At 33.5% G+C, this 17326-nt stretch overlaps 3 protein-coding genes across 3 annotated transcripts; 2 read left to right on the forward strand and 1 right to left on the reverse strand.

Annotated features, from left to right (window-relative positions):
• Positions 1 to 1712: 1712 nt before the first annotated feature.
• On the forward strand, positions 1713 to 7196 carry LOC107926376 (uncharacterized). The gene is made up of 13 exons (XM_016857219.2): positions 1713 to 2132; positions 2668 to 2854; positions 2953 to 3025; positions 3373 to 3520; positions 3682 to 3791; positions 4039 to 4179; positions 4269 to 4410; positions 4483 to 4626; positions 4800 to 4960; positions 5050 to 5124; positions 5314 to 5452; positions 5860 to 6132; positions 6791 to 7196. The coding sequence occupies exons 1-13, from the start codon at positions 1863 to 1865 to the stop codon at positions 6947 to 6949; spliced, it is 2022 nt and encodes a 673-aa protein (XP_016712708.2). The 5' UTR covers positions 1713 to 1862; the 3' UTR covers positions 6950 to 7196.
• A 1835-nt stretch (positions 7197 to 9031) lies between these two features.
• LOC121206406 (UPF0481 protein At3g47200) lies at positions 9032 to 11450 on the forward strand. Its single transcript, XM_041077322.1, has 2 exons — positions 9032 to 9369; positions 9917 to 11450. The coding sequence occupies exon 2, from the start codon at positions 9936 to 9938 to the stop codon at positions 11289 to 11291; it is 1356 nt and encodes a 451-aa protein (XP_040933256.1). The 5' UTR covers positions 9032 to 9369; positions 9917 to 9935; the 3' UTR covers positions 11292 to 11450.
• A 780-nt stretch (positions 11451 to 12230) lies between these two features.
• LOC107926538 (ubiquitin-conjugating enzyme E2 32) lies at positions 12231 to 14532 on the reverse strand. The gene is made up of 5 exons (XM_041077323.1): positions 14234 to 14532; positions 13734 to 13865; positions 13556 to 13640; positions 12963 to 13126; positions 12231 to 12882 (listed from the first exon to the last, which is right to left on the reverse strand). The coding sequence occupies exons 1-5, from the start codon at positions 14342 to 14344 to the stop codon at positions 12448 to 12450; spliced, it is 927 nt and encodes a 308-aa protein (XP_040933257.1). The 5' UTR covers positions 14345 to 14532; the 3' UTR covers positions 12231 to 12447.
• Positions 14533 to 17326: the final 2794 nt, after the last annotated feature.

The raw sequence follows: 17326 nt of genomic DNA on the forward strand, positions 1-17326 counted from the left end.
AGGCAATGCTTATGGTTTTTAGGTTCATTCCTTGTCAAGTTTTTTTTTTTTTTTGCTTTTTCTTCTCAATCATTCAATGATTTTTTCATGGTCCAAATTGCAACAATTTCATGTAGGTAGTGGGTGCCTACTATCTCCCCTCACCACACAAAAACAAAAACAAAAAATAGAAAACGTGAAGGAAAAAAAAAACAAAATTTGCGTTGGTCCATATAATAATAAGTTTATGACATATTTTTCAGTTACCTGTGGCATCAACAAGAAGGAATGAGGTTTGTAGATAATTTATCTGGTGTATCAAAAGTCAGAAATATATTTTAAAGAGTTTGAGAGAGTGATGATTAGAGGTGTTTATGGGTCGGGCTGGGTCAGGTTTCGGGCTGGGCTCAATTAAAAAATTATGCCTATTTATTGGGTTCGGGCCAGCCGGGCTTAAAAAATGGGCCTAAAATTTTGTTCAAGTCCGACCCGGATAAAAATACTAAAACTCAGGCCTAGCCCGGCCCGCTCGTATTAATTTTTTATATTATTTTTAAAAATATATAATACATCAAAAATACAAAAAATATCAAAATAAATATTTTCCAACAAATTAAAAATAAATTTTAAAAAATATGTAGACTTAAATAACTCTAAGATAAATGCAACTTAACAAGCAAATGCTTTTAAAATAATAAAAAAATTAACAAATGCCTTTAAAATAATAAGAAAATTAATAATAAAATAAATTTTATACAATATCCAAACAATAACAACAAAATAATAGCAACATAATAGTAAAATGGTAGCAAAATAGGGAGAAAACAACAAGAAAATAACTTTCAAAAATAAAAAATATGCAATTTTTTTTGTCTAAGCCCATTTTTCGGGCCTATATTTTTGTCCAAACCCTCCCACATTTCGGGCCGAGCCAGGTAGCCTGGCCCATGCACACCTCTAGTGATGATTAAGGTATGAATTAGAGAATATAATGGTTATCTACATCGATCGTGTGTCTACAATATATTTAAGGAGAATATCTATAGGCTAAATGCCCTCCTGTGATTTGTGGGTTTTCATTAAGTTTTATAGTTCGAGATTCTCTCATTAAACCAATAATGTGACATGATGAGACGTGGTTGTAATGTATGTGAGTAAGAGATGACGATAATTTTTTTGAGCAAAGTCTATAAGTTTGATGACTTATAAGGTTTACTAACTTGTTGCGGTGTTGTCTCGTAGCAAGACGTGTTTCATAGTTGAAAATATTAAACTAAGTTTAAGTTAGACCATTTTTAAATTAGCCTAATTTTTTATTCAAATTCATTTTTTTAGTTTAATATTTTTATCCAAATTCCTTCAAATTTAAAATAGCTCTTTAAGCTTAAGTGAGTAGTCCAAATAAGTTTAATTCGAAGAATTAACACTATAATTATGATTTTTTTAAAGTAGCATGAAAATTTCTTATTTGTGTGACATTGGCCCATATTTATTGTCCCATTTTGAAAATCTTTATTTTTTTATATAATTTTTTTACTTTTTTATGATTATTTTATCTAGTCATCATTGAACCGATGATTTAATCGGGTCAATACTCGCTCAATAAAAAAGACCGTTAGCAAGCCTAGCCCCATTATCATAAGCCTTTTATGAATGTATTTATCCAAGCCTATCCCGAGTGTTTTGTTGTCGATCGAGCTTACAAAGCGCTTTGTACGCTCGACTCTACCTAACAAATTCTCGCCTTTGTTTTTGGCACCGCGCCAAAATACATTCCCAAGAAAAAAAAGTTTCACAAATTCTCAAAATTCCCTCCCAAATCATTTGTAACAAACTCCGCAGTCCGCCGCCGTTTAGTCTCCGGCTTCTCTAGAAATTCTACGATGGCTTTCTCCAATGGAGGTTCGCTAATGGAAACCGATAACCATAAAAAACGAGAAGGCGAAGGAGAAGACGAAGAAGAAGATCCGTTTCTCGCATTTATCGAGTACGCCAGGTCGGTCATATCTCCTGAAGAAGACGAAGATCCGAGTGGAAATGAAGAAGGTTATAATGGAGCGGGGTGGAGCTGGATCGCGTCTCGGATCCTCAAAACTTGTATTTCTTACTCGAGTGGAGTTACTGCTGCTATTTTGCTCTCCGATCTTTCTCAGGTAATGTACTCTTGCTGTGCGGTTTTATCAGTATTACTGATTTGCTTAGTTTAGGACGTGCTATTTCGAGATATTTAACCGTTTAACTTGCTTATGAATTTCTAGAATGGTTGAATAAGAGTTCGTAGTCTCAATTATCTTCTGTTTACTTTGATATTTCCAGTTAAATTTACCAATCTTATTCTGAGCTATTTCATTGCTTATTTTTTCTGAGAAATATCTAGAATGATCGATTAGAGTTCATAGTCTCAATTCTCTACTGTTTCTTTGATATATTCGGTTGAAATTATCGAGCTATTTCACTGTTTATTTTTTTTTAAAAGAATCTAGAATGATCGATTAGAGTTCAGAGGCTCAATTCTCTTCTGTTCACTTCGGTATTTTTAGTTATTTTAGTCTATTACCGCGTTCAAGAAAAAAGAATCGGCATTCTCAGAAGTTCGTATTTGCAATCGTGGTTTATTTTTGATTTTTTAAATATATTCTATTATTCTGTTTGTTTTATTAGATCTCTAATCCACTGATTGTTTCCCAGGCGTGGAGTGAGCAACGCAGGGTAGGCGGTTCAAAGAAAAGGCCAGAGATTATAGATCAGATGAAAAGGAAACATAGGAGAGCAAAGCTTCCTAACACAGTTACAATCGACTCAATATACGAGAAGAATTTCTTGTCCTTGAGTAGTGTTTTGGAAGCTGTGGTTGTGGATGCTCATGTTCTTCCGGGTTGCTATACAGATTTTGCTCTATGTTGATGATTCTGATGAGTAATTATGCCTTTGTGTCGTTGTTTTCGTTGCTAAATTTGTATCTTTTTGTTTTAGGTACGAACATTTACATGCTTACTTTGGGGGATTATTGGAGTTCCAATACCATTGATCTTTATCTTCACCGAAGGTAATCAAACTACTCGTTTGGACATATGCATTCTTACCCATGTATGTATGTATGTTTCTCCAACCCTTCATTTTTCTTGAAGTAGCCCTTGACACCCTTGTCTGCTGGATACTTGAATATGTGTATAAGGATATGACTAGGGACCCTTAAAATACATAGAAAAATTCAACATATCCTTTTTGTAACATACTCGTTTCCAACTCTTTCAATTAAGTCTGTGTGACATTGCTAAGTACAGCTTTTTTCTACTGCAAAATGGAAGTGATAAACCATTCTAGAATGATGGAAAGGATAAAGCTGTTGTCTTTGTATTCCACCAAGAAGTTTCTGATGTTATCTCTTTGTAGATACTATGACTTGGTTGATCCTCCGAATGGGATTTTGAAGAAAGCAAGGGAGATTTTCCTTACAGGTTGCTATCTTCGAACTGCCAAAGAAGGATGTGGTAGCCCACGGTTGTTGCCAACAGAATATCTTGTGATATTATTGGATGAGGTAACTTGCTATGTATGATCAATTACTATCAATGAAAATGTAAGGTCAAAGCATTCCGAAATTCTCAATAATACCTGATACTAAATACATTTGCTTGCTTTCAACATTTCTTTTTCTCCACTTGCAGGAATGTAACAAGTTCTCTTTTGTTTTCTTTGCAGGATCTGGATGACGATGCAATCTTGATAGGAGCCCAGTTTTGCTCAGATTCTTTCTCTTCCATTTCTCATGATGGAGTCAAGAATGGTGTTTCATATTCGCTGTATGCTAGGTTGGATATATAATTTCTATTCTTCTTTGTTTGGTTTTGGCTGTATCCTAAGTTTAGTGCTGTAATAGGTTTGACTTAATTCCTATCTGTTTTGGGATTTTCTTTCCTTTTTTTTTTCACCAAAGCAATCTCTAACAAATGAAGTATGATTGCATCATGCTAATTGCTCTAATATTTCATCCCCGGATTTTAAATTATAGCAATTTTTTCTGTGAGATATCCATTTTTTTTTCTTCTTCTTTTGTAGGATTGAATCTATCAGTTCACTGGAAATTCTGGAACAATGTGGAGGTTTACAGAGGAAGCAAATCACTCTTGTTGATAATGATGGAGTAAAACTAAGATTTCTCTTGTGGAATGAGCAGGTAATCCTAGCCAATCTTATCAGGTAATTCTTGCATTGGAAACTACATTTGTGTTTCTTCTCTCTCTTGTTTTGGCATTTAAGGTATGAGAGTCTGACACAATCCCTTGCAGTGTTGGAAGCATGCTTGCCTTGGATAGACCATATATTGCTATTGCCGCAGAGAGTGCCCTTGAAACAAGTGATGAGTTTTGTCTAGAGTATGGAACTGCAACACAATTATACTTGGTGCCTTTTGTTCAACATGAGGAACAAGTGAGTTAAAATTTATCAAGTGAATGGTTTTATTGCCATTTGAAATATATAGTTAGTTTATATTTACCTCAGGTATGCCTATCATCCACGCAAAATCGAACTCAAGGATCAAAGTTGCATGCTGCAGCTGATCCTACACAAGGTCCCAAAGTTTCTCAAGTGAGCTTGCCTTGTGATTCCCAAGGGTCAATTGACTTCAGTAATTATCCTTTTCAGGTAAGTTCATTTATAATCCTGCATTTCATTCTACTTGTATTTCAGAAACCTCAAAAGGTTGTCTTTTTACGCTAAAAAATTGGTATAAGGTCATTTGAATTCCTTTTGTTGCTGCTTAATTTTGCAGTTAATTACACTAATACTATTTCTCCAAAATTTTCTAAGTTCTGCAGTTATTTGTAGCTGATCTCCATGGCAAGATGACCGGTATCAGCCTTTATGGCGTGGTTAGAGATGTTTTTCGAGAAAGAGAAACTGCAGGAGTTATTTTTTTATTGAAACTCGAGGATTCTACTGGATCAATTTGGGCAAAGCTACATTTTTCTCAATCTTGGTACCATAAGTTAACTTTAACTTTATGGATTTTAGCACTCATTATATTCTCTGCTTTTTTTAGCTTGATAATCATGATACACTTCTCAGGTCATTAGGACGAGTAAGCGTTGGTCACACAGCATATATTTCTGGCTTGACGTGCTCTAAGACAAAACAAGATCGGTAAGTATTGATTTGAGTTTTATCAATACACCTTAATAATGTCTATTCAGTTAAGTGGTAGCTTGAACCTTGTACATATATGGTTCTCATTTTCCTGATCTGAAGCTCATGGCGAATTTTCCACTTGCATAAGGTTTTAAAAGCACTTTGTGAACATCTGATGACGTGGGTGCTTGTTTTGCTTAACAGCTTTGAACTATCATGGTGTGAGACAGATGATGGAGCTTCTTTTATCAACCTCAGTTGCTTACCAGCATTAGTAAACTCATCCTGTCTTCACAAGTTATCACGCCTTTCTGACCTCTCCAGCAGGAGGAACTCAATGCATGTATGGATCAAATGCTTTCTAAACAGTTATTTATGAATACCATTTCAACTCTCTAATGCTTTCTAACAGTTCCCTACCAATGTTGTTCCGACCTTTTTTTTTTTTTGAAGTATCCATATCTGAAGCATGTGTGGTATGTGTATGAGATGTGACTCTTAAAGTACCCCCAAATATATGATCTTTTTTTAAATGTTAAATTCACTCATATGGAACACAAACCTATATCCAACACTGACACTTGAGTCCGAGTATCACAGCCAAGTTTATCCATGTAACTTTTTCTTTGAAAAAATGGAAATGATCAATTTCAATCATTAGCACCTCGCAGGTAGGCATGTTTTAATTTTCAAAACCTAATTTTCCATGTGCTAACCCTTTTTCTTTCCCTGTCTCCAACATATGTTCAGATATGTCGAGTTTGGATTGACCAAGTTGATCATTGTCATGTTACTACAAGATTCTCACATGCTCCTTGTGGGCATTTTGTCAAAGAGATGCCAAGCGGAGCAGTTGAATGCAGTTTCTGTCACTGTGATTGTGATAGTGAAGTTGTCATGCGTGCTTTCTACCTGAAACTCACCCTTGCCGACAAGAACACTAAAATTTTTGCTTGGTGTACCGGTCAAACTGCTATGGAGTTACTGCAAATATCACCCGATGAATTCTACGAGCTGTCTGAGGTAAGCAGTTACTAGTTTTAGGGATATAATCATGATTAGCATCAAACTGCTAAAATTTTCAAGTTCATTTAATAATATTAAGGAATAGGTAAGGGCTATGCAGAAGTCAGTTATAACTGGCTTACCTGACTGATTGTTGTTGGTCCGTTAAATTAGGGCAGTTAGATTGATTATAATGCAAGTCTGTTGGCTGAATGACTAATGAATTGATTGACTTTAAACCCTAACCAATTATCCATACTACTCAACTCGATTAATTGAAATAACCAAGATGCATGATTGAACCGACTGAATTAAGTTGACTCGGTTATTTTTTGGTTATGAAGCTAAACTTGATTGGTTTCGATTAATTTCCATTTGATGATTGGTTCTGTCGATTTTCAATTTATTTTAGTCGAATTGACCAACTACATAGTCCTCGAAATAGGGGATTCATTGAAGCCAGGGTTGGGATATACTTCAAATCATTTAACACTTATTATTCATAGGTATGCAAATACTGTGTTATTGTGAATGAAGTCAATTTGTTAAAATGATGAACTTATGTTGGTTTTACTTTCGAAGACATAAATGTGATAAACGATGAACGTACGGTTTTTAATATTCAGTGCATTTACCATCTTAAATTTGCAATTTTGCTGGATCCTATAAATTTCAGGACGAGCAAGTTATGTATCCTTCTTCACTGGAGAATGAGCGGTTCATTGTTGCATTAGTGAATTGCAAGCGGCAGGCAGTGCACGGATCTCGCGACAGTCAAACCCCGGAGGCTGATGCAGTTTCATGGGAGATCACCCGGGCACTCAAGTGTGAATAGAGGTTTAATATTGGAAGCTAAGGTTCTCCTTTTATACTGCTACATGGCTTTGATAAATATGCGCAGTAATATATAAATATATATTAAATGTATGTGCGTGTGCAATTTCATGGTAACTTGAATTTGGGGATTACATTTTGGAAGTCTTATTCTCACCATCAGTATCTATTTTACTAAAATGTTGTAATGCATTTATCTACGTTAATTCGATTTTGGTTTCTATAATGTAATCAATATATGTATATCATGATAATGGTATGGGTATTTTTCTAAAATTATCTTCTAAATTTATAGGAAAACTTAGAAAAAAAAATCTACTTACCCTTGTTTGACACAATTATATCCTACACAATTGAGTCCAAGTAGTATAGGTATTAAACTTGTCAATTCAGGTTGGTTTTAAATTGGTTCAAATTGGATTGAATTTTATATTTTGGTAATCCAATTTTTTTTAATAATTATAATTTTTTAGATTTGGTCATCTTGAGTTATTTATTCAATTTATTTTGAGTTATGTTCTTTTGGGGTTCAGTAGTTTTAGATTTAATTTTCAATTATTTCTAATTTAAGTATTTTTTATGATTAAATCAAGTTTTTGAGATAAAATTTTAAAGTATGGGTTAGAATTGACTAATCTAATCATTTATAATCTTCATTAGCAATATTGATTTAACAGTACAGGAAGATCAGGAAGGGGATAGATAACTTGCTCTTGTAGAAACCAATGTCAGCAGCAGGTCATGACGCTTTACTCTTAGAGAATAATTTTATTTACAAAAAGTAAAATAAACAAAGTGCAGACAATGTCTACTTTATTCTAATGCTAAACAATTGAGCTAGTAAATAGTACTTTTTTCCCTTTTTGGCAATAAAGCTAATAAATAGTACTAGCATATAGTAATTTTGTTTTTAATTTGAGTTTAAGTTTGATCAATTTTAATAAATTTGCCCTTTTCTTATTTTTAATTCGTGATCTCTTTTACGCAATATATATAATTGCTTACTTTCACTCTTTTTTGTTTTTTTTGCATTAATGATCATGTATGTTCCTTCTAATTTAGGAAAAAGATTTGAATATATTATGTTGGACACATGAATATAGCAGTTGCCCTTTTTTGGCTTCTACTTCCGTAAAGCTAGGACATGCATATTGGTATAATGCTATTCATATACGTTATTCAGAGGACATTGCAACAACCCATTTACACACTTAAAAAATTCTTGAATTTTTCCTTAAGCAATCAGTTTAGCTTTTTTTGGCAGTAATAGCTTTTTACTTGCAACAAAGCTGTAATAAGGAAGACTACTTATGCTTTGTGCAGGAGTTTCTATGATGGGCTGGAAATGCCTTTTCAGACTGCATTACTTAGAAAAATCATGTATTGAATAGATTCTCTTACTTTCTTTTATCTATTTTTCTTGGTATAACGAAGCCTTCCTTAAAAATACAAACAGTTTTGGCTGGATAGTAAAGCTATCATGAAACTTATAATATTTCAGATTCTAAGTGGTATCTTAAATAAATGTATGAGTTTTCTGATTATAGTTAGTTATATGCAAGGATTGATTATTGATTTGAATTCTATTAGGTGTAATATATAATTTGACATTTTTTAAAATGTAGTATTTGTATTATTTTTTGGTCTAATATGATATTTATATTTGACAAAAAATATATATTTTGATACCCAAAGGTAACAACATTAACTTTTTAATGTTTAATTCGAATTCTAAGGTTGATTTGATGAAAGTCAATTGCTAATATTATTAGGTTTGAATTTTTTTATGATTTTATTAATAAAATAAATTTAGTGTTAATTGTAAATTTGTTTAATTTTACGTCAAATACAATTTGATGATATGATTTAATTTGAGTTTTAGAATTGATTTAATGAAAGCTGATTGTTAATATTATTAGTTGATTATGAATTCTCATTGAATTAATTTTAAAATCCGAATTAAATACTAAAAGTTAACATATTTTTATGTATCAAAATATATAATTTTTGTCAACTACAAATATTAAATTGAATAAAAAAATAACATAAATATTATGTTAAAAAATTATCAAACTTAAGTACCAAATTATGGGTTAAACTTAACTTAATTAAACCCGAGTTTGATTCTTGGTTTCTTTTTTATATTTAGCACTGCATATATATACACATATATAATAATATTTCTAATTTTGCTCTTTACCACTCTTCCCAAGTCATCTTAGATTCCTTCAAGTTTAAAGATATATAGCTGCTTACCCTCCTATCACCATCAAAATCTGACTCAAGTGATCATAAATTAAGATGGCAAGGGTTCAATTGGTTTTTTGCTATTAGGTTAATCTAATTCCCCAGTGCTAGGGAGGGAGTTGTTTTATAGTGTATTCAGTATTCTTTTGCTAAATTTATTGGCTCCACAATCAGGTATACTAAGCTCATATATACCCATACATATGAAAAAACACTCTTAGTGGCTATTTTTGTTTAAAAATTTTCAAATTGGGTATTCTTTGTGTAATATATATGTGTATAGCTTTCAAATTCTTCTGTAAAACTTGTACACAATGCATTAAGGTTATATGGGTGATGCACACTAGAGACAAATTATACCCTTATGCTTGAAGGCTATTTAGGTTTGGTTTGAAAAATTCGAATTTGGCTTGATTGCTGTTTAGCTTGAACTTATTAAGAGGGTTGAATTCCAAGTTTATTACTTGATTGAGTAGCTTGCAAGCATAAATGATCTAGTTTGAAGTTGAGTGTGGGAATCAAGTTCATTTTTATTAGATAAATGAGTTTAATTGAGTAAGACTGAGTAATTTCGGTTTTTAGTTTCAACCGAGGTAGAACTTTGGAAATGAATTTAAAAGAAGAAATTCATGGGAAAAATTATTCTAAACTCAGTTCCTTTAATGATGATGATAATGCCATTGCAGATTGTAATGAAAAACCTTTATTTGCTTGTTTAAAGCTTGTTGTTTCAGTTATAGATGGCTACATCAATGTCGGAACCTACAGATGTCCTACAACATGTCGCCATTGAAATCCCGAAAGGGTCTTATGATTCTCTTGTAATTCCCCTCAAAGAAAAAATGGAAACCATGACGACTGCGAGCTGCATTTTCAAAGTCGATGAGAAACTGCGAGAGATCGATGAAAAACATTATCTCCCTCAAACTGTCTCCATCGGTCTTTTCCATCACGGTCGGGACAATACGAAATTCATGGAAGAACATAAATGGCGGTATCTGTATTCGCTCCTGAATCGGAAATCTCACCTTGAAGCTACATTGGACAAGTGTGTAAAGTCTTTAAGAGAGTTGGAGCTTAAGGCAAGGCTGTGCTACAAAGATCTCAAACAGGACGAGGTTCCGAGTGACAAATTAGTTGAGATCATGTTAGCTGATGCCGGTTTCTTAATTGAACTCTTCCTCAAGTACGTGATAAAGGGTCTAAAACGCCGTGGTGATTACGTGTTCAACACGTCCGGGTTGTTGTACGAGTTGAGGTGCGACATGTTACTGCTGGAAAATCAGATCCCTTATTTCATCCTTCAACGGCTGTTTGAAATCGTCCCGATTCCAAACCATTGCAAACTGTCCCTCACCGAACTCGCATTCCGGTTCTTCAGAGACATGATCCCAGGAGATCACAGACTTCATTTGGCGAAATTCGGACAAGAAGGTAATCATTTTCTCGACTTAATCCGCCATTGTTTCCTCCCAACGGTTCCGAGAATCAAAGCAAAACAACAAGAAGAAGTTAGAGGTTTGCCTTATAAGGCAAGTAAGCTCAAAGATGCTGGAATTAAACTCAAGAAGGCAACAACAGAGGATTTACTAGATATAAAATTCGTCAAAGGAGTACTTGAAATTCCGCCTATCAATGTTCATCAATACACCGAAACCCTTCTCCGAAACCTCATCGCCATTGAACAATCCGGTCCCGGGACCACTAATCACATCTCATCCTACGTATTTCTGATGAAAACCCTTCTCCCCGAAAACAAAGATGTGAAACTAGTGAAAAGAAAGCAAATTCTTACAAACTATGATGTGAATGATAAGAAACAGGTCGAGACATTGTTTCATCGTCTTTGTGAAGAGATGAAAGTAATGGAGAATGCCGATGACGAGTTCTACTACAATGGGCTTTGCGAGCAAGTGAAAGAGTATAAAAAGAGCAGTTGGAAGCCTCGCTTGAAGACGATGACGCCACCGTTTAAACCTGGTTATCTTCAACGGCCCTTGCCTCGTATCGTGATCGTCCTTCTTGTTTTGTTCATCGTCCTTGTCTTTGTTGGTGCTTTGTTCTCTGTAATCTCGTTTTTTAGACACAAATTGTAGGACAAGAATTGGAGCATGAGTGTTTGGTTTTCTTTTGAATCGATAAAAACATTGCACTAATTTTCAATTCCATTTGAACTCAGAAAAGTTTAAATCTTTTTTTGTTTGTATGATACTTTGATACGGTTCATGCAATCATCGAATCAATATTTTTTTTTTGTCAAAATTTGCTTTATCAACCCTTTTTACAATGTTCCTAATGATCCGTTTCTAAAATTGATATAAAGGAGAGAATAGGCAATCAATTAGTTCGATTATAAAATTCGAAATACTGATGTATCTGACCAATCTCATACTTGGTCTTAATTGATCTAACAAAACTTAACACCAATTACTTCAGTTGGTTAAATTTATTAAATTAATTTTTATTATATAATAAAATATACTTAAAAAGTTTCTAAAAATATATATTACTAGAAGTCAATTAAATTAGCCATTTTATTTTGATGATCGATAGGGTAGAATAGTACTCATCCACAAATAAAACAGATCTTAAATTCAAGAAATATGATAGTTGATGTCAAAAATTAGAGGAAAAAACTATTTCAATTTTAGTTTACAAATTCATGATTTTCAAAGCTGTTCCATGAAAATATTAAACCATCAAAAGGAGAGAAAGGAGAGATTCGAGTTGATACTAAAGATACGAACAGAAAAATCATATATCGATAATTTAACCTAATAACTTAAATAAAAATTTTTGAATTTTATTCACCAACAACACGTAAGCTAATAATTTAGTCACCTTATGAAAATTCATAATTGATCATTGACAACCTATTTTAACCGCTTCAAAAACTAAATTTGATTGAAGGGCTTAACATTTGCTTCCCTTAAGTATTGATTACATGAGTTTATTGATAACAAAATTTAACTGAGAATACCAACAATATCAATAATTGATTTAGAGTTTTTTAAACGAAAAAAAAAACAAATAAATTTAACATTTATTATATACTTTTTTTTATTATAATATTGCATTTTAAAACCAAATTTATAATTGTATTGGTCATGCTTACATAAGATAATTGATTGATTAAACACACCGTTAATTACAAAAAGCTGAATATTATACTTTCAAATTAATCCCATGCTAAGATTTAAACAAATATACTGATAGATTTCTTTCTTCCTTACTGAGCTGATGTTGCTAGAACTATGAACCATCCATGAAAACAGCGCCATGTCCACTAGATTTGATGAATTTCTTGAACAAAAGAACCAAAATTGCAATGGTAAGTCCGACGGCAGCCCACGTAAATAAGCGGTCATCAACAACGGATCGTTGAACCCTCATCTCCGGCCTTCGTAGTGGTTGGTTACTTGGTCCCTCACCAGGGATCTCTCTCACTAGCCTCGTGGCAACAGGATATGGATAAGCCTTGGCGGCAGCCACAGGAGGTTCTTCAACAACCCTTTCATTTAATGTTGGATTAGGGATTCTGGGATACCCGGCACCCACAGTAACAGAATCTTGCTGATTGGCCTCTGCCTCGGCTTCAGTTTTGGTTTCGGTTGGGTGTTCTTCTGAGGATTGTGAAGGACTATGTTGAGGAACACTGGGAGTCTTGCTTAACATATATTCATGTATCTGTGCCATGAAGAAAAAAGCTTCATTAGTAAAGAGCCAAAATCAAAGAATGTATTCGGTAGTCAAAGCAAGAAACATACCTCATCGATAAGTTTCTGACGTTCTAGATTCCCGTATTTAGGTGGTGATTCACGAGATTTGACGGCAAGGGTACGCCGCTCTTCCTTAGTATAATCTAGAGAACCTAAGGCACCGTTTGGGCTGGTGGGCATGAATGCAATCAATGCCACTAGAGCAGTCCGCACTATCAACACCAACAACCAAATTAGCCCAACTTTTATCCGTGTATTCCGACACTTACCCGTATCCAAAAAACACACTCCCAATACACAGAAACAAAGCTTCATCAAACTGTAACAAATGCTAACATATCAAAACTAGAGCAGTCCTAACTATCAACACCAACAACCAAATTAGCCCAACTTCTATCAGACACTTACCCGTATCCAAACACACACACCCAATACAAAGTAACATAGCTTCATCAAAAAGTAACAAATGCTAACATATCAATTCACTAGTGCCACTATCATTGATTTTGAGTAGCTTCATCAAACAGCAGTGGAATAAACATTACAACATAAGAAAAAGTTGTTCGTTTTCCGGGTTCCGTACAACAATTTATATCAAAATTTGCATTGTGTTTGCCTTGAAAAAGAGAAATGGTACTCACCACTCCAAGATGGTTGCCAATGCTCCGGGTGGTGATTCGATATACTCAAGCAAATCTTAGTCTGCGTTTCGAAACGTCCATTTGGCTGAAAATTTGAGCAGATTACATCAAATTAGGTAATTTACCAAAACTGGAGCCAATATACATGTATAAATGTATATGTAAAGGAAGCCCTTACGGTGAGCAACATAAATGAAGGGGGCTTAAATGGATACTCAGCAGGCAATTGAATCCTTCCATGATAAATCCCTCCTTCAAATTCAGAATCCCTTGGACCCCTAATTGCGAATTGCCATTCAAATATATTCTCCTGCAAAAAAAAAAAAAAAACCGAAAAATTATCATCACAATTCTCAATAATCTCTTAAACAAACAAACAATTTGTTTCTTAATTTCACCCCAAATCAAACATTTTCCTAAGATATTCAATTTAGTCCCTGTTCCCTCCAAAAACCCTATTCATCAAACTCAGAAATTAAAAGAAAAACCCTAAAATTTTGAGATTAGGTAGGTTTACGATTGCATCTCCTTAATGTAAGATCCTCAATAAATCTCTTGAATAAAAATTTTCCCTAAAATATTCATTTAATTCCCCTGTTCCATCGACAAACCCGAATTATAAAAGCAGTGAAAATTATTTAAACACCCCCCGCCCCTCTAAATTTTAGAGAAATTTACCTCGAGTGGTAGGCTCATGAAATCATCGGAAGGATTGGATTGCAATTCCTTAACCTCTTGTAAGATCCTCTTCACCGCCGGATTCTTGAGGTTATACTTGTCTTCAGCCATTAGATTGCCGATCTGAATTCCGATTGTACAACCGCCACCAGCGCCGCCGCTATCACCTCCGTATATAAATACGTATAATTTTGTTTCGAGTGTCTCTCTATAAAAAGGGATAAGAATTTGAGAAAAAGAAGGAGAAGAAGTGCTTCGGACTTTGGGAATTTAATGGTTGACTTGACTTAACACGTCATTGGCTACAGATTTCACCACGTGGCGTAGTTTATTGGAAGAGTGGAAATTGTTTTTTTGTTGCACTCTTTTTTTTTTATCAAGTTTTGTTGCACTCTTAGGGCACGTTTGGTTCGCTCTATTGGATTAGAGGTGTATTGGATTAGAGGTGTAATGGATTAGAGGTGTATTGGAATAGAGGTGTAATAGCAAATCAACTGTTTGGTTGAATGTAATGGAATAGAGGCGTAATAGTAATCTTGTGTTTGGTTGAATGGAATAGAGGTGTAATAGCATAATGGAAAAAAACTAAAATGACTAGAATACCCTTAGCATAAATTTGTTTTGGTAAATGATTATTGTTATTGTTATTTAAATTTTAATAAGATTATTAATATTAATAATAAATAATTTAATCATATTTAAACATAATTATTATTAAATATATTATAATTAAAATATATAATTTAATAAAATTCTTAATAATCAATATTCTTATATGAATTTACTCAAATCATAATATATGATACTATAAAAGATAATTTAACATAATTATTATTAAATATATTATAATTAAAATATATAATTTAATAAAATTCTTAATAATTAATATTCTTATATGAATTTATTAAAATCATAATATATGATACTATAAAATGTAATTTGAAATAATTAATATTAAATAATTAATGTTGACAAATGTTTGTTCTCATCTTGGTTACCATCAACATGCCCTTCATCTTCTAACTAATTGCTAGAATACCACTATAAACAATAATTGCAGTCCTTCAATTCAGAAATGAAAATTTCTCCAGCCAAAGTGTCCAAATTGATGATAACAGGAATTCTTTACTAGTTGCAATAAAACAAAAACATGAATCCGATATCCAAGGAAAGCTAAATCCTGTAAAAATTTTACATGTCTCTCTCAATTCTCAAGATCCTTCTCCTTTTATATGTATAAATACAGTGGTTGTATAAGATAAATGATTTCCTCCCATGTATACTTTCTTTCGTTTTTTTGTTATCTGCAAATTCATGGTGGGTAAACTCTATACATTATTTTTTCTGGGTTTCTGAACATGGCTTTTCCAACTATAGCACTCGAATTTTGCATCTTCATCATCTTCCATGCTCTCACACGCTATAGTGGAGGTCCCTCCGGTGTTTGTGGCTAACTGGAGAGGACCTTGAGGGGAACCCGACTGTGAACTGCTCCCTTTCGAGGATTCTCCAAACTGATCTTGACACATCCATGCATGACCACCACCCAAAACAAGGCCTGATTGATTTGCAGGGGTTGTTGTTGTTGTGGTAGTTGGAAGTCTTCGTGCGTGTAGCCGGTATTTCTGGAAATCAGGGAAGTTCTTACATCAATACTCGATATCAAAGCTTGAAAAGAAAACCATTAATAACAAGAAATAACCCTCACCTGCAAATGACTCTTAACTTCATCATTGGTTAAGCTATCTACTTGCATAAGTTCCCTAATCTGCTTTGGAGTAGCCACTGCAAAAAAATTTCAAAGATTTTTGACTCAGAAACTTTAAACTAAAAGGATCAATGAATGAATTGTCACAGAACAATACAATCCTATGATCTCAATTCCCAACAGATCTATGGAATCCCAGTTTCAACTATATTATCATCTATGGTCTCAAACAAAACTAATTATACATGTATAATTCAAACACATATTGAAAAACATTTGTTGGACTCTAATCTATATTTTCCATCAGATCAAGTGCAAATCCAGTCTTCCCATTTACCAAACTTATTAATTCTAATCTAGCAGGATAATAGGCAATCCAAGAACAACAAAATCAAATTCGAAACCAGCTAAGTATATGTCTAACTCTCATTTTGGAAATCATGATGTGTGATTACATTACAATAACTAAGGAACAGAACACAAGGCCATGCGTTCAAAATGGACTCTAGGTGAAGTATATAGTAAGCATGAAAAATAATTTTTGATGATTGAACTGGATGATGCTTGTCTTTCAGTCAAGCTCTATGAGTAACCATCAAATGCTTAAGAGTAAACTATTTTTAACTTTTATCCATATCGTCCTCCAAAGATATATCAGTATCCTTAGAAGCAAGTTAGAAATAGCTCGGTTTAAACCAATCAACCCATTCACATCCTATTACAGTATATTTTCTAGATAATCATGATTTCCCTTTTGCTAAACCAAAGTTGAAATGATGGCTTTTGGCAAGTAGCAAAGGACACAAACAAGAGAAGTGGGCAACTTACCTTCCTTAGGACCTTCTTATGGTATCGATAGCCCTAATCACACAAGAAAGAAATTTGTTACCAAATTAAACTATCAGCTGATAGCACTAAATCAAAGAGAAAAAAAAAGTAACCATGCATTGCTTGATTACCTTGCCGGTGCCATAGATATAATCACAATAAGGCCAGCCATGAATACTTCGGGAAAAGAAATAAAAGTTGCAAGTCTAGACGCTGAAAAAAATATCACATAGCTAAACAATAACATAATGTAATTTTGCTAACCTCAGAACCAAGCATTTTAGTGACTGTCAACAAAAGAATCTAAAGCTGCTGCCATCTTCTAAATTCACAAACTTAAAGAGATGCAGACAATTTGAAACTTCAAACAAAAGAAATGAGAACTTTGCATAACAAAGTAAAGAAACATAAACATCTAAAGCAACAATTTTGCACCAGTTAACACTCTGCCATGAATTGATACCGAAAAACGAGTGTTGAATTACAGATATAAAACTACAAATCCTGTTAGGATTAAAAGTTTATTCTTATTCCAGTTTTCATCTGATATTCTCACT

This window comes from Gossypium hirsutum, chromosome A09, assembly GCF_007990345.1.
Source record: "Gossypium hirsutum isolate 1008001.06 chromosome A09, Gossypium_hirsutum_v2.1, whole genome shotgun sequence".
NCBI classification, from domain to species: Eukaryota; Viridiplantae; Streptophyta; class Magnoliopsida; order Malvales; family Malvaceae; genus Gossypium; species Gossypium hirsutum.

Coding starts and splice junctions, on each gene's coding strand:
- LOC107926538 (XM_041077323.1), bottom strand. CDS start 14,344: ATGGCTGAAGACAAGTATAACCTCAAGAATCCGGCGGTGAAGAGGATC. Junction 13,866..14,233: donor TCATGAGCCTACCACTCGAG/GTAAATTTCTCT, acceptor TTTTTTTTGCAG/GAGAATATATTTGAATGGCA. Junction 13,641..13,733: donor CTTCATTTATGTTGCTCACC/GTAAGGGCTTCC, acceptor TCAAATTTTCAG/CCAAATGGACGTTTCGAAAC.
- LOC121206406 (XM_041077322.1), top strand. CDS start 9,936: ATGGCTACATCAATGTCGGAACCTACAGATGTCCTACAACATGTCGCC.
- LOC107926376 (XM_016857219.2), top strand. CDS start 1,863: ATGGCTTTCTCCAATGGAGGTTCGCTAATGGAAACCGATAACCATAAA. Junction 3,521..3,681: donor TTGTGATATTATTGGATGAG/GTAACTTGCTAT, acceptor TTTTCTTTGCAG/GATCTGGATGACGATGCAAT. Junction 5,453..5,859: donor GCAGGAGGAACTCAATGCAT/GTATGGATCAAA, acceptor ACATATGTTCAG/ATATGTCGAGTTTGGATTGA.